At 44.4% G+C, this 16,869-nt stretch overlaps 1 protein-coding gene across 5 annotated transcripts; it reads right to left on the bottom strand.

The window, feature by feature from the left end:
• Positions 1-684: 684 nt before the first annotated feature.
• On the bottom strand, positions 685-16,578 carry LOC110506687 (tripartite motif-containing protein 66). Of its 5 annotated transcripts, XM_090222583.1 has the most exons (18): positions 16,344-16,578; positions 16,153-16,226; positions 15,190-15,391; positions 12,747-12,876; positions 12,336-12,452; positions 11,901-12,015; positions 11,232-11,378; positions 10,959-11,076; positions 9,984-10,804; positions 7,870-8,091; positions 6,790-6,940; positions 4,933-5,011; positions 4,638-4,827; positions 3,402-4,396; positions 2,779-2,911; positions 2,522-2,596; positions 2,269-2,421; positions 685-2,054 (listed from the first exon to the last, which is right to left on the bottom strand). In XM_090222583.1, the coding sequence occupies exons 1-18, from the start codon at positions 16,465-16,467 to the stop codon at positions 1,818-1,820; spliced, it is 4,083 nt and encodes a 1,360-aa protein (XP_090078709.1). In that variant the 5' UTR covers positions 16,468-16,578; the 3' UTR covers positions 685-1,817. The 5 variants fall into 5 exon arrangements, with proteins under 5 accessions (XP_090078709.1, XP_090078708.1, XP_036819233.2 ...); XM_090222582.1 differs by having other exon boundaries at positions 6,790-6,937; positions 16,153-16,404; XM_036963338.2 differs by having other exon boundaries at positions 16,153-16,404.
• Positions 16,579-16,869: the final 291 nt, after the last annotated feature.

Consider the following 16,869-nt stretch of genomic DNA (forward strand, 5'->3'; position numbering starts at 1 on the left):
TTTATCTCCATTAAATATTTAGTAAGGCATGTTATCTTTCTTGGATATGACAAGCTGCTGTAAATAAAGGAAGATGAAAGAAGTTGTGAAATAGCTTACATCAACATAAATGTGGTTATTTTAGGAGATTATTTTCCTTCATGGTTTGAATAACAAACTCACAATCCTGAGAAGTCTTCTGCATTAATTCCCACTGTTGCTCTGTCTCCATGTCTCCAGTAGGCAACCCATATGGAGAAGTGGTGGGAGACTGACTGACACTTGACTGTTGGCAAGTAATCACAACCCCATTCTGTCAAATCCCCCAAAACTCAGGAAATTACTCAGCATACCTTTAAGCTTATTACATATATTTTAGGTAGTAACTAGCAAGAAGACTATGTTGATACAAAACATGCCGTTGTTGGTTAAAGATAGACATTTATTATTTCCATGACCCCATAAAATAACTTCAGACAGGATAGAAATGAGGAATCAAAAGGAATCGTAGAAGAATAGCAAGGACCGTTTCAAATAGAGCACTTTTCTTTTCAACTATTCTTTATTAAATGGACATTTCTTGATACCAGTTAACTCTGAGAGGGTCTTTGTAGCGTTTAGGATTCAATATTAGAGATGGAAGCAGAGATAGTCCATATTGAAAAGTCCAAATGAAATACTACAGAGAAAAAATACCTACAATTGTTTTAAGTCCGTTTGTTTATTCAAATAGCAAACTTAGCTTGATCCGACAGTTAATTTCAGCTATTAATTTGCAGCAACCTTTAAAAAAATACAGCCAGCTCTACTGTATTGCAGCAGCCATTTTACATAAATGAAAAACTAACATGTACATTCTACATAGAAACTACAGAAAGTTGAAATAACATAACATTACTCTTAAGTCTCTCTTAACTTCTCCAGCTCTTTCTACTTATTCACACTGGATCAAATACCTTCCACTCCCATTAAGCCTGAGAAATAATCATTATTAATACTGGCCTTATCCTAATGAAGTAGGATTTCATTAGGATTGAACAAATGCCAATCTAAAGCATACGTGCCTTGCAATACTATTGTGGCAATTTCAACTAAAGGTATGTTCATTTTTGTATTTATCTTAATCTTCTTTGAATACCCCCTTGGTTCAATATGAACTTAACCTTTTCCTTTGTTCTCAGTCATTGCTGCTAGGGCGCCCTCTGTCAGTCACTCAAATCATTACCGTAAAAAAAGGGAGGCCATACATAACATTCTATACTGTACTTCAAGTGCATATAGGACAGAGAGACATATATATATATATATATATATATATATATAATATATATATATATTAAATGCAAGACAGAAATATTAACATTAATAGTCTGTATTTACTAATTGCCTGCAATCATTTAGCCACTGAAAACATTCAATATTGATATATAAAACAAGATATTGTAGAGTTTAACATTTATAAATATGTTTACCATTTATCAATACTGACCTTGTAGGTTTTGCTATATATATGATGGAGAATCTCCAAATATAGGTAGAATCTCCAAATATATCTTAAACAAAAAACAAATACCAGAAACGCAGTTTATAAAGGCATATTAAGTATAAAGATGTAAGTCAGATTATACTTATACAATAATATTTGACACAAATATCAGTCCAAATTAAGAGCAGATAACCTTTATAATGAAGAAGTACAATTCTCAAAATGTAAATATGTACATACAATCCCTTCATAAAAACTCAGCTTCCTCTCTTGGATGGAAACGTCCAGTGCAATATCATGTCATACTGTCCTTCAAAATAGCCAGTGATAGGCTCTGCTTCACTGCCTACAACTAGAAGTTATGCTTCCTCCAGCTGAGAGAGTGCCTCCTCTTCCTCTTCCTGTGGCACTGCTCTCTCTTCTCTGGCCAGGGGAAGCCTCCCTCAGCTGCTCTGTACACCTCGTCGTACTCATCGCTGTCGGAGTCATCCTCGGCTGCAGGGAAGGCCCTGTCTGGGAACACCTCCCTGAGTCTGGAGCTGAAAAACATCTCCAGGCTGCGACCTGCCTGGGCCACCTCTGAGTCCGGCTGGAGGACAGACAGAGAAACCAGAAATTAAACACAGCTCATCTCAGGTTTTACTACTGTGACCCAGATCAGTACTTACAATTGCATTGTGGGACATTTAATAATGTAAATTATACAATAAAATATGCATTTGCAATATAGCACTGAAAGAGTGGTCAATATATACAGTTAAACCTCTATCACTAAATTATTATTATTAATCTATATAACTTACATAATTGAACTTTGCACAGTTCCTGAACATGAGGGAGACATCAGACACAAATTCCTCAGGTGAATAGTAGTGGTGAGTGCTCCTCTTGCTCAGTTTGGCCCTGATCACAGACAGATCCATGGGCCTTTTGATTATCTGGTAGTAGTGGCGAGCCTAGGTTTCAAAACATGTTTTATTAAACCAGATCACTGTGTTTTTGCAGAGTATTGTGAATACTAACATGCTGATTAAGAATAAGATTGGGATCACTTACCAGTGGACTGACCGGCTCATGGAAGGGAGCACTTAGCATGTTGCTGCAGATCAACAGAGTCAACCTCTCACATTTCTACAGAGGGGGGACAACATTGATTTCTTACGATAAATAACATTTACTGTAACTAGTAGGTGTGAAACCCCACTTACAGAAGACATTGAGCCCTCCTTGACACTACTGACTGGTCATTACCAGTAATATGTTGAGTCCAGTGTCAGTTGATTTACATTTTCATAATGAAGAATAATACTTACTCTCTGGTCACAAGCAGAGAGACCATGAGGTAGTGGCTTTCCTGAACATTCTGCAGCCAGCCTCTGGTTCTCACAGTCATACTCCACCTCTGGCTGCAGGATATCTCTGCAGAAGGTACACACCCAGTCACCCCTGAAGTGGAAGAGGACACAGAGGCAGACATTGGCTATCTTCAACCACAGAGCAGTAGTGTAGACAAGACTGATGGATGAGAGAAGTGAGGCGTCACAAATGGCCCTTATTCTACTTTTGACCAGAGCCTTATGAGCCCTATGAGCCTTATGAGCCCTATGAGCCTTATGAGCCCTATGAGCCTTATGAGCCCTATGAGCCCTATGAGCCCTATGAGCCTTATGAGCCTTATGAGCCCTATGAGCCCTATGAGCCTTATGAGCCCTATGAGCCTTATGAGCCCTATGAACCTTATGAGCTCTATGAGCCCTATGAGCCTTATGAGCCATATGAGCCCTATGAGCTCTATGAGCCCTATGAGCCCTATGAGCCCTATGAACCTTATGTGCCCCATGAGCCCTGTGAGCCCTGGTCAATAGTAATGCATTATAAAGGGAATTGGATGCGATTTGGGACCCAGTCTATGACTTATGGTGGTGATATGACTTACGTGGGGAAGCTGAGGAGAGCAGGCACATGGCAGGACAGGTGGAATACTTTGGGACAGCGGTCACAGCACAGAAGGTCTCCTCCGATCAGACACACGGCACAGAAGTCTTCACTTTCCATCTCCATGGTCTCTGCCCCAGGCAGGGCCTGCTCAGCTCCTTCACAATGCATGTGTGGACCAGGGTCTGCATGCAGGGACCTCTGGGCTGGAGGGGACTCCACTCCTGGTTCAGGACTTAGAGAGGCTGGGTCAGGAGTGATAGAGGCTGGGTCAGTGGCTGAGTCTGGCTCCGATTCAAGATCTGGTCCAGATTCTGCAGACCCTTGTGATTCAGGGGGTTGTGCACAGTCTGATTCCAGGTCTGAATCTAATCCCGGACGTGTTTCAGATGGAAAACGGGGGTCTGAGCCAGGGTCAGGTTGGAGGTCTGATTCCATATCAGCCTCCGATTCCGCATCAGCATCCAGGTCTTCACCATTCTCTGATTCTAAACCATTCTCTGATTCTTCACTACTTTCTGATTCCACTCTAGGTTCTGATTCCACACTAGGTTCTGATTCCACACTAGGTTCTGATTCCACACTAGGTTCAGATTCTGTAGCAGCCTCATCAGGAGATTCCTCATCAGCAACTGATTCCAGACCAACCTCCGATGCAGACTCAGCTTGTGGGTCAGATTCTGGTTGTGGGTCAGACTCTTGCTGGGGATCCGATTCTGGTTGTGGGTCTGAGTCCAGTTCCGGGTCAGAAACTATTTCTGAGATTGACCTGGGATCTGAGTCAGAGTCAAGGTCGGGTGCAGAGAAAGGTGGAGGTGATACAAGGTCAGTGGCGGGTACTTGCAGTGTGAGCTCTTTGTGAGGACTGTGTCTTCCATGCTCAGGCCAATCATTGATTACTAGAGGTGGGAGAGATTGATTGATAGTGTGTCTCTCTGAGTATTGTTTATCCAGAGACAGGCTGACCGTTGCGACCTTGGCTTCTTTTGATATTCCCTGTAGACAAAGTACAGAGTTTGACATTTAGAACATGCCAGTAGTATTTTACCGTGATCTGAAACACATTGCAATTTAGTTCAGACCTCTTCTCCGGGCTAATTTCTGCCGCTTATAAGAACCAGCTGGCGGACAAAACTAGTTCAGACATAATGTTTATTGTGGTTATGAAACTAGTATAATCTGACATCATAGGCTTTCTGGAAGAGAAGAGAGTTCACAGTGTTTTAGTGGAGCCTACCTCAGTCATCTTGTCCTTCCATCCCCTCTGTGGAACAGGTCCGGTCCTTTCTGTTGCAGTGTCTGGCAGAGGGTCACTCTGTCGCCGCCCCTGTGGTGGGATCCGAGACACCAGGATCTTCAGCCTTTCCAAACACACCACTGGAACCTTGGAACTGGAACTCCCAGGTTCCTTCTGAACCTCCCTGTCACTGATGTATGAAGAGGGAAGTGGTGAAGACACATAACTGCAGTTTTTCCCCTTTTGACTTCAACAAATTTTTTGAAGATTAGTGTGATGTTTAAATAGAATGTACCTGTTGTCTGGAGTCTTTCTTGGTATTCTGCATTTTCCTTTGACGTCATGCCCAGTCTCATCATATGCATAAACATAATCTGGTAAACAGGAGAAAGAATAATAATTTGATGAATCCATTTAACTGATGTGAAAGCAGAATTTGGATATTAGTGATGATGATATTGTATTCATTTCTCAGTGTTCATATGTTTATACAGTGCCTTGCGAAAGTATTCGGCCCCCTTGAACTTTGCGACCTTTTGCCACATTTCAGGCTTCAAACATAAAGATATAAAACTGTATTTTTTTGTGAAGAATCAACAATAAGTGGAACACAATCATGAAGTGGAACGACATTTATTGGATATTTCAAACTTTTTTAACAAATCAAAAACTGAAAAATTGGGCGTGCAAAATTATTCAGCCCCCTTAAGTTAATACTTTGTAGCGCCACCTTTTGCTGCGATTACAGCTGTAAGTCGCTTGGGGTATGTCTCTATCAGTTTTGCACATTGAGAGACTGAATTTTTTTCCCATTACTCCTTGCAAAACAGCTCGAGCTCAGTGAGGTTGGATGAAGAGCATTTGTGAACAGCAGTTTTCAGTTCTTTCCACAGATTCTCGATTGGATTCAGGTCTGGACTTTGACTTGGCCATTCTAACACCTGGATATGTTTATTTTTGAACCATTCCATTGTAGATTTTGCTTTATGTTTTGGATCATTGTCTTGTTGGAAGACAAATCTCCATCCCAGTCTCAGGTCTTTTGCAGACTCCATCAGGTTTTCTTCCAGAATGGTCCTGTATTTGGCTCCATCCATTTTCCCATCAATTTTAACCATCTTCCCTGTCCCTGCTGAAGAAAAGCAGGCCCAAACCATGATGCTGCCACCACCATGTTTGACAGTGGGGATGGTGTGTTCAGTGTGATGAGCTGTGTTGCTTTTTCGCCAAACACAACGTTTTGCATTGTTGCCAAAAAGTTCAATTTTGGTTTCATCTGACCAGAGCACCTTCTTCCACATGTTTGGTGTGTCTCCCAGGTGGCTTGTGGCAAACTTTAAACAACACTTTTTATGGATATCTTTAAGAAATGGCTTTCTTCTTGCCACTCTTCCATAAAGGCCAGATTTGTGCAATATACGACTGATTGTTGTCCTATGGACAGAGTCTCCCACCTCAGCTGTAGATCTCTGCAGTTCATCCAGAGTGATCATGGGCCTCTTGGCTGCATCTCTGATCAGTCTTCTCCTTGTATGAGCTGAAAGTTTAGAGGGACGGCCAGATCTTGGTAGATTTGCAGTGGTCTGATACTCCTTCCATTTCAATATTATCGCTTGCACAGTGCTCCTTGGGATGTTTAAAGCTTGGGAAATCTTTTTGTATCCAAATCCGGCTTTAAACTTCTTCACAACAGTATCTCGGACCTGCCTGGTGTGTTCCTTGTTCTTCATGATGCTCTCTGCGCTTTTAACGGACCTCTGAGACTATCACAGTGCAGGTGCATTTATACGGAGACTTGATTACACACAGGTGGATTGTATTTATCATCATTAGTCATTTAGGTCAACATTGGATCATTCAGAGATCCTCACTGAACTTCTGGAGAGAGTTTGCTGCACTGAAAGTAAAGGGGCTGAATAATTTTGCACGCCCAATTTTTCAGTTTTTGATTTGTTAAAAAAGTTTGAAATATCCAATAAATGTCGTTCCACTTCATGATTGTGTCCCACTTGTTGTTGATTCTTCACAAAAAAATACAGTTTATATCTTTATGTTTGAAGCCAGAAATGTGGCAAAAGGTCGCAAAGTTCAAGGGGGCCGAATACTTTCGCAAGGCACTGTATATAATATTTGGAAGTAAGTAGCTCAGTACCAGGCTCTGTCTTGTAAATGGTCAAAGGTGACAGGCGTAGGTTGGGCTGGCCTCTGGAGGGAGGAGTGACTAAGGATCTCTCCAGGGAGGCCACAGATCGTATCACTCCATCAGAAGACAGCCTCCTCCGCCTGAGATCCATAAAACCCTGCTGAGGGAGGGAATCAGTCATAATCAACATCAACTACTATATCAAGCACAGACACCAACCATATTTTACATCCAAAGTCTGTAAGAATAAGGAGGAGGGACACCTTAGTGTTAGCTTTAGGAATGTGTTTAGTAAGATAAACCAGATATCGTTACAAAACATTATGGGTATTGTACTACATCATGCTACAAAGTCAACTGCAGAGACAAAAACAAGAAAAGGCTTTGCCACCAAAAACCTGGAATCTGATTGACCCAAAGAGGTAATTTTGTTAAATGTACCTTTAAACAGCAACACTAGCAACTTTGTCCAATTTGTTTGCAATAAAAGCAAATGGATTCATTGCTGTATCAGTTCTATTTTTTGGTAATGTGTTTTACCCTCTGCAAAGAATTTATATTGCCAAGTGTGTAACAAGAACAAGGTTTTAAGTCTGACAGCCAAACCTTTCTGCCACATTTATATGTATCCCTTTAAAATCAAATCCCAAACTGCTGAGACTGTGCCTTAAAATTGCTTTTTCATCTGACATATTGTACTAGATACAGTATTTGGAATGTTGTTTTCTTTTACAATGTTCTTTTCTTTGTAGCTATACTGTAATGTCCCTAATGGAACTGTATAATGGCATGTCTCTTATAAAAGCTCTGATCAGAACAGCCTTAACAGCTAGACAGCCTTAAGAAGCTGACATGTAATAATGGAAGTTGAAGAGAATAGGCATGACCCTCGATCACAATTAAAATGTCCATTAATTGTCCATTGAAAATCTTATAATAGAATGCCAGTCATTTATTGAGAATTGCTTGTCTCCAGTCAGCCATGACCTTTCACCTGCACTCTCCTTGGTAGCAGTAGGCATGGAATTACATGAATTATAGGATCTCTATGGCAGCAGGTCTCTGTTCATTGATGGGTTAATGGGTTACCTGGTCTGCCATGCGTCCCCGTTCCACGGCTGCTGTTGCTGTTGCTAAGCTGTGGGTGGCCCCCAGGGGCCTGTCTGTGGAAGGGCTGCTGGAGGGGCCTGCCAGTTCTGGTGGGATGCTCTGGGATCGACTCTTCCTCCCACACAGTGAGCTGGGCCTGCTGCTCTGAGCATCAACACTGAACCCATGGGTCGTCACAGACATCTCCAGTGAAGTGGATCTCTGTCAGGACACAGAAACACAAAAGCAGACTGCCTTAGCACACTCTACTGTTGCTGACTGAGCATCATACTACACAGGTGCATCTATTCATGTCATAGCAACAGAGAGACAGTGCGCTGGTGGGAGGTGTGTGGCAGAACCACCTTCAGTATCACACGCACTAAGGACGCCACTCAGAATCCATTCTGTGAGCCCTACCTGTCTGATTAAAAACAACACAATCGCTGCAAAGCCCATTCATTTCAGCAAGAGATGACCCACACTACTGCTCACAACACCGTTATTCTACTGATAATGAAGGGCTTAGTTACAACACCAACTATCGTATGTAAATCCACCATCAGAAGTGCGTTAGCTAGGCTCGTTTGAATAAGCGGCATTAGCACATCACAGATTAGACTCTCTTTCCATCTCTCCTCCATTGGCCTTCTCCTCTCGTCATCATTTCATTAATGCAAGTTTTCCAAAAAGCCCCCAGCAACTGTGTCTCTGTGCTAATGCAGCCATACGCCTGACAAAGCTTGAGCACTAGCCTGTGTCTCAGCACCCCTCCTCTTCCTCTCACCCCTCCTCTTCCTCTCACCTCTCCTTCCCTCCCTTTTTTTCTCTGTCTTATTTCTCACAGCACGCCACACACCATGGAGATTTAGACCAGTTGACACAGAACATGTGCTCATAATTACCACTCGGTTAAAACACTTACCTGATCCGCGCCCCGAGGAGAGGTGTGAAGGAGTCTAAATGTGGAGAAAAAAGCTATAATCCTCTTCTAGAGGAAGAGGGAGCGAGACAGAAGACAGGGATGTATCTGAGAGAAGTGTACCCAGAGCTGAAATCAACCTCCCAGCTCCACCAATTCCCCAAGTGTCTCATTATTACCAGGTTAAGTACGTATGTGGCTGCGCCCAAGCGCTTTTTCTTCTCACTTTCACTCACTGTGTCTTGGCAAGGCGGAAATCATGTGCCTCTGTTGTTTTAATCATGCAGGAGGAACATTTTTGATCAGTGATCATTCGGTTGCTCAATCCCTGGCACCAAGGGTACTAATAATAAACAGTAGAATCTTTTTTTAGCTTTACTGCAATGCTGCACTTAAGTTTTAAAAAATATATTTCAGCATAGCTGGTGCTTTGATTGTGTTAGTGTGCCTCTTTTTTAAGCATAGTCCCTTCTTCAAATGGAAGCCAGTCAGGTTTCTGTAGCACCATCTGTTTTCAGGGCAGCTGTCAACCACTGTGACTGATAATTTGGCGTAAACAAAGTTATTGCCCAAATTTTTTCAATATCCGCTGTATGTAGATATTGAGACAGGAAATACTGCTGTCAGCCTGGGTTTAAGACTTGCAATAATGCGAAGCTCCCTGCGGTACAATGTGCTTTGAGCTACAATTATAACACCATGAAACTAATTTACTGTATCCAGCCTTCCCTCAACCCATTGGCTTTTTATTCTTCCATAATGCACAACCGAAGTGAAACAATGGCTGTACCTTGCACTATCCTCTTCAGGACAGGTGTGTGACCTGTGGTTTATGTGTGCATGTGTGCTTGGCCAGAAGCGAGGCAGGGCTGAGGCATGTGTGCTACTGTTAGTCTGAGAGGTGTTTGTGAGCAAGACTGTGTGTTTTGACACCTCTGAGCTCAGAGTGTGTGGTGAGGTCTATAAGGCCATAGAGAATGAGGAGGGACAAGTGTGACCACTGGGGAGTCAACAGAGTGAAAGCGAAATGAGGTTGTGGGACCTATACAACTCTCTGGTCAACAGACAACAATGGGGGAACTCCAACGTGGGCCAAAAGTGCACTATCGCTGAGCAAACATGGACAGCTTTACTACGTTGATATGGTTTAAGCATCTCTGATGTTCATTATAGTGTGCTTTGGTCAACTCACCCTGCCATCTCTGCAGTCTCTGGATGGCTGTGTAGTCCTGGCCTCCTGCTGCTCTTCCTCCTGCTGCTCCACTGTCAGTTCGGCCACTAGGGGAGACAGGAGCTGCTGCTGCTGCTGCTGTTGCTGCTGCTGCTGCTGCTGGATCCCATCTGTCAGCACCTCTCTGTCCACCCCTGTCTGTACATGTGTCTTCTCCCTGCTCCCCTCCTGGATCTGCTCTGTCAACACCTCTCTGTCCACAGTTGGCTGCCCAGGAGTCTGCTCTCTCTCTCTGCTGGCCTGCTGGCCCTGGCCTTCCCAGGCCCCATCTGTGGCTGGCTGTGCATGAGTGTCGGGAAGCGGCTGAATCTGAGGCTGGTAGAGGGCTGTGGCTGGGGGCTGGAGTCCAAGACCTCCACTGTTGGAGCTGGAGCTGAGCAAGCCTGGGTCAGCAGCCGGGAGATGCGCTGGCTGTTGGGGACGCTGCATGGAGGAGGGCACCACAGCTGGTGGACCTGGAGGACTGTCAGGGCCCCAGCACCTCAGCAGCTGACTTTGGTGCAGGGCCAGGGAGGGAGAGCTGAGGGTGGACTGGGCACACCTGGCGGAGTAGGGGTTGGGTTCCCGCTGGTTCTTGTCCAGCTGCACAGCTGGCTGTGGGGGTATGCAGTGGAGGCAGCACATCTGGGGCTGACAGCAGGCCTGGAAGGCACAGCCCTGGTCCCGCCCTCCATGGCACACAGATGGCAGGGACAAGCAGGTGATAGGCTGGGGCCTCAGGATGCTGGGGAAGGCCACGCCCTCAGAGTAGGAGCGATTTCCACCCTCTGCAGTGAGCTGACCTAGAACAACAGAGATACTTGTAGTTTAGGAATCAGGCCAGGTCTCCAGTAGGAAGGCATTAAATGCAACACTTTCAATAATTACATACAACCAGTTTACAACCAGTCACTGCAGCCAAGCTACTGCAGCCAAGTCCTTTAAGCCTTAGTTTACCCAAAGTTGAGATCTGCTTAGTCCAGTAGCTGGCATCCCAGTTGAACTTGATCTTCACAGGGAGCCAGGCGTCTGAGTGTAGTGGGGGTTCAAGCAGGCGCTGCATCTGGAGAGAAATCTAAAGGAGGACAGGCGTAATGTAAAAGCACTAATGAACTTTTTTCTTACTCTGTTTTTAAATGAGACAAGAACATTGCATGGTATTTTACAAGCGGCAAAAAAATGGCCTTGTGTTTGACCCGCAAGCCCACCCTTCTGTCCCTTCAGACCTACCAGCTCCCTGCTGAAGAGAAGTGGGTTCTTGAGGTGGTGGGCTGTTGCCCAGCTGATGAAGTTCTGCACGTGGTCCAGCTGGCTGCACATCTCTATCTCCCCCTGCAGCTGGTCCTCCAGACGCCGCTGGAAGTCCTCCGAGATCTTCTACACGCACGCACGCACGCACGCACGCACGCACGCACGCACGCACACACACACACACACACACACACACACACACACACACACACACACACACACACACACACACACACACACACACACACACACACACACACACACACACACACACACACACACACAAACACACACACACACAGAGGCAGACAGAAACATGCTCACGTGTAATTGCTGGCACAGAGGGAGTGAATTACAGATGGAAAGAGAGGGGCTAATCAATGGCTTGTTTTTCACCGGATTTCATTCCTAAGATCCCTGCTTTTTTGACAGATCATTATTGCCTCTCCATTGCGAGCGGTCAGAACTGATTAGATAATGTTGGGAGCGCTCCTGATTAGGAACATGTACTTTATGGTCAGCTAGACACTGGAGATGAATGCCCCTGGAAACACTGAGACTGAGGGGAGAGAGGAAGAGAGAGAGAGAGAGAGAGAGAGAGAGGGAGAGAGGGAGAGAAAGAGAGGGAGAGAGAGGGAAAGTCATTACCTCCAGTTGCTCTATTAATAGGTTGGCCCGTTTGTTCAGCTCATTCATCATAATCATCTTTGCCATTTTAATCTGGTTCTCAGCCTTCCTCTGCGTGATCTTTACACCGTGCAGCCTGAGAGGAACACAGAGAAAATAAATGACATTCTGATTACTGACAGAGAAACCAAAACAGTTGATGGATTGTGGTGTGTAAGTGCTTTATTGCACTTGGATGCTTTACATATGTTAGATGGGTATTTCATTCAGAGTTGGAGAGTGTATTGTATATGATCTTTGAGAGGACATATACATGTCGTCAACATTGCTCTGGTAAATTTGAGCCAGGTTTCTGAGACCACCAGCTGTTGGCTTTACACTTGCTTTATGAGATCAGTGTATACTCCTGATCATTCTACACATCTGTCAGTAATGTATTGTACAAGCGGAGCTTACCTGTCCTCTATCTGTTTGGCTGTGCTCTCCACTGCAGACCTCCTCTCCTCCACCTGAGCCATCAGGCTCTCAAACTGCCACTGTTGGTCCTGCAGGGCCTTTCCAATGTGCACCAGCCTGAGGACAAACAGATATCACAGTGGGTCAAATAATACAATAGAAACACCACTTAACCTCACCACTTTACACCCTTTCATTTCAAGCATCTCCTTGAGGGATAGTTACTGTATGACGTTAGGGACTATTGGGACCACTAATGCGCTGCAAAATCACAGGCAACAGGGCAATGTATCATATGGACTGAATTAGAATTAGGTAGGTTGAAGATATGCACCAGACACAACGCAGGAGGTTTTTAACCTGCTGTTAGCCCCTCACTGTAATGCCCTTGTGCCGTGTCTAAGGACTGACCTGTGGTTCTTGTGGGCGGACAGGTGACAGCTGCTGCAGCACATGAGGTCACAGGACTCGCAGAAGAGCTCCAAGGGCTCTTGTCTGTGAGAGTGGCACATGAGGATGGGGCGGCCACACGAGCCAGGGCCTACCAGGCAGAGGGGGGAGGGGAGAGAGAAGCATAGCATTACCACAGAGAAGGACTAAACAAGCAATTCACACTACAGCTTAAGCCGTTGGGAGTAATTGGTGCTGTACAAGAAAATAAATGCACAAAGATATATCACGCAAACAAATGTTCAAAGACACATCATGTAAACAAAAGTGGCCTACTAAAAGGCAACTGAATAACATTCATGTCTGGCAGCACACAGTTTATGTACATCAATGTTTTATTCTATTGTTATATCAAGCTACAAGACAAACTACTATTTCGCTGAATGTTTCCTGTTTATTTTTGTTTAATTTTGCTTCAAATGTTATCTGCAATCTCACTCTACTCTATTTTAGAGTTGGAAAATACGTTGAATCTGATATTGGCCTCAAGTTAACATGCATTACATGAGTCATTCAGTATCATCATCATTCCAAAACTATTTTAGGTTAGGAAAATATGGCATCCTTTAAATCTAGTAAATATTTCTGGGCTTAAAGAATGGGTAGACAGATGGAAAATAGGGCAGAGAGAGAAGGTCTTTGATCGGAGAAATGAAAGACCAGTGCCAATCTAGATTAATAACTTAGTTCGGTTGGCTTTTGAAGAATCAAACAAAACCTTCACACCGCAGGATGTAGACAGTAACAAATGCTGCTAGAGAACAAATGACTTTCATGTGTGCATGCATAAACGGCCATGTTTTAAAAATAAATGCAGCATTAGTCATTTGATTTGCAATGTAATGAGAGTTCCTACTCTATGCAAATTATCTGTATAAATAGCTGGAAATTTGATTCTTATGCAGCACATATGAGACTTCCTGCCCAAAGTTATCACTTCCTCACACTAAGGTTGTATCCCAAATAGCACCTGTTCCCTACTGGGCTCTTGCCGAAAGTAGTGCACTATGTAAGAATAGGGTATCATTTGGGACGGAGTCCAAGCAATCACCATGTGGCATTAGTTAATTTATTTCAAAACTGGACCCAAATTGACTGAAGCCTTTAATTGACTTTTGAGACCAGTAACAACCAATTGTTGTATCCTGATGCTGGTGTTTATTTCCCCTCTTGGGTAATGATTGTGTCATGAAACAGCAGGCCTAAGCATTGTTATGAGGGGTTAACTGAGAAGAATGGGTGATGTTCAGATGGCTATCCACTGTACACATTAAAGTTGGTCCTATGTCTATACTCTGGGGTGATGCAGAAGGTTTTCCCACAGTCACAGACACACGCGCAGGCACAAACGCACACACAAATGCACACACACACACAAACGCACACATACCACAAGGGGCAGGAAACAGATCACAATGTGATAGAGAGACCACAGGGTCACGATGAGTAAACACAGCCCCCAACAATACACAGTACTGCTGCTGCACACACACACACACACACACACACACACACACACACACACACACACACACACACACACACACACACACACACACACACACTGCTAAGCATGGCCCTAGTTAGTACAGTCAATTAAACATTGACTCAACAGAACAGTAAAGCGCTCAACACAACCCTATAACATAACAAGCACATCACTGCAAACTGCTGCACACAGGCCCACAGAGCCTGATTAAAGTCACAGCTGAAGATAGCTATCCGCTATACACAACCCTACTGCACTCTGCTGGACACACCACTCCAATGAGCAGTGCCTTTTGCACAATGCTCTCCACAAGGCCTATTGTGCACTGCATAGCACAGCCCCAGTGCTAAATGCTGAGTGACCACATCCTGCCTGCAGAGCTACGCTTTCTCACCCGCAACACTTCAAACTGATGTTCTCACCAAAACACCAAAACAAAACACTGACACACTAAGACAGCAACACTTAGAGGTGGCAATAGAGGTGAGATGTGATCACAGAGTTACAGTATGACTTCGCCTTTTAGCATCCAAGAGTAGAGACCTAGAAACGTGCTTTTCAGCATCCACAAATAATATAACACTGTTGCTACAAAAATAGTATCATTCTCAGTGTTCACTCTCTGAATGTGGGCCACATGATAAAAGGAATTGTAATACATAAGGGTCTGCAGGAACCATTACTGTACCACCAACCATTACAGGCTGCATGCATAATTCATCACAATCATTCCTACTGAGACATGATTAACAAACAGACATGGGAAAAGTTGAAACAAAGAAACCCAAACAGGTCTGATGACGACCCCGGGGAAACGAAGCCCATCTCCACCCAACCGGCCAGAGACACTCGGATGTGGAGACTGGAGAGGCAGTGAGGGATGGGAGAACCTGTCTGGGACAGAGATATGCTTGCCTGGTTCGGAGCTGGGGGCCATCTGGTCCCTCTGGTGCAGGTCGACACATTGGGTAGTGGGCTTCTGGTGTTGGTGCAGGTCTGAGCACTGAGGGGTGGCTCTCTGGTGCTGGTGCATGTCTGTGCACTGGTAGCACAGCCACTTGTTGCAGAATGTACACAAGCTCTGGGCTACCCTGGGCTCTGGGCACTCTGAGCAACGCTGCCACACATAGAGAAGACCTGTCATGTATTGACACACATCAAGCACGCACGCACACAAGCACACACACAAAACAACAAGGTCGTCTGATATAAAGATGGGGTGACATATGTCAGAAGTATTAGTGTTACCTCCCTCTGTACTTTGGGCTAAATCACACTCCTCAGAGCGGTTACTTGTGTCGATGCTCACACATTCTGAGCTATTCCCAGAGAATGTTAGATGCATTCAATCAAGTTCCTCAAAATGAAGCCATGTTGAGTGACAAACACAAGCTGCTCAACCAGCTGATTCATTTCCCTTTTAATGCAGCTTAAAGACAACTAGTAGCACAGAATGAAGTGCACATTCAAATGTACTGAAATCACATGTCAAAATGCAGCTGCAACAATATAACAAAACAGGTCATACTGAAGTCATGCCAATTCCACAGGTTTATCCTTTCTTCTTTTAGAACGTGTTGTGTACCTCTTCATCCTCATCACATTACAGTTAACAGTTAACATTATCTCCTCAGAGTTATTTGGAAAAAAAATTCGTTAGAAATACACTGAAGTACATCAAAGACTTGAGAGAGTCTGAATACCCTCGGGCTAAGACAGCAAATAATAAGTCCACGCATATACATTCATTCTATTTCTGCAATTGCCTCTACACAAACAATAGTAGAATAGAAAATCTACTTGTGGGGAAAAAAGAGAGTTGAGGTAATGTCAGCCGTGTCATAGGAATGTTAATAGAACGTTGAGAGAACGCCTTACCTTCTCCATGTCAGCAGTGGGGTAATGTGTCCTCTGGTGAACGGTGGAGCTGGTACCCAGCAGAGCTGCTCTCGCTATGGGAGGGAGAGGACAGCACAGCCTAACGCTCACACACAGCACTCACACTGACGCTTTTACCTGCGGCAGGAAGCAACGTGCACCAAGAGGTGGCCCCAGAGAATATGGCTTACATGACAGCCTGCGTGCTGAGCTCTCCTCTCCTCTCTTCGCCTGGTTCATCTGTCTGTAGGACTCCTCACAGAACAGAAGTAGAGGAGTGTCAAATTCAAATCCATCCTCTAACACACAAAACATATAATCCTTTTTCTTAAATAAGCCTGTGCATAATAATTGGGAATTAGGGAGATGCGATAATTATTTTTTTTCTAGGGCGAAATATCCCCGGAAGCCCTTCCCAAAATGGAAGGAGAGGCCGAATGACCTACAATGTTGGAGGGAATTGTAAGCACTGCAAACAGGAGTGGAGCAGGCTGGGATGGGATGGGATGGGCTGTAGTGAGCTGGGCTGTGGTGGGCTGGGTTGTGGTGGGCTGCTGGTGACCTCCTTCTACATCCCTGTATCAGCACAAGGAAGGGACAGGTCCCTCTGGAGCCACACATGCTCACGTAGCACACCATAACCGGGTCAGGCTCTGATGAGCACCAGATGGGAGTAGGAAACACTCCTGCTATTCTCTCTAAAATGATGAAATCAAT

The sequence above is a fragment of the Oncorhynchus mykiss genome, chromosome 26, assembly GCF_057628025.1.
Source record: "Oncorhynchus mykiss isolate SJ-2025 chromosome 26, ASM5762802v1, whole genome shotgun sequence".
Lineage (NCBI taxonomy): Eukaryota > Metazoa > Chordata > Actinopteri > Salmoniformes > Salmonidae > Oncorhynchus > Oncorhynchus mykiss.

Bases quoted from the DNA above. Each gene is read 5' to 3' on its own strand.
- LOC110506687 (XM_036963334.2), bottom strand. From the start codon at position 15,619: ATGCATCTAACATTCTCTGGGAATAGCTCAGAATGTGTGAGCATCGAC. The intron at 12,016-12,335 runs GTAAGCTCCGCT...TGTTCCTCTCAG, and splicing joins GCCAAACAGATAGAGGACAG to GCTGCACGGTGTAAAGATCA. The intron at 4,397-4,637 runs GTAGGCTCCACT...CTTTGTCTACAG, and splicing joins GGAAGGACAAGATGACTGAG to GGAATATCAAAAGAAGCCAA.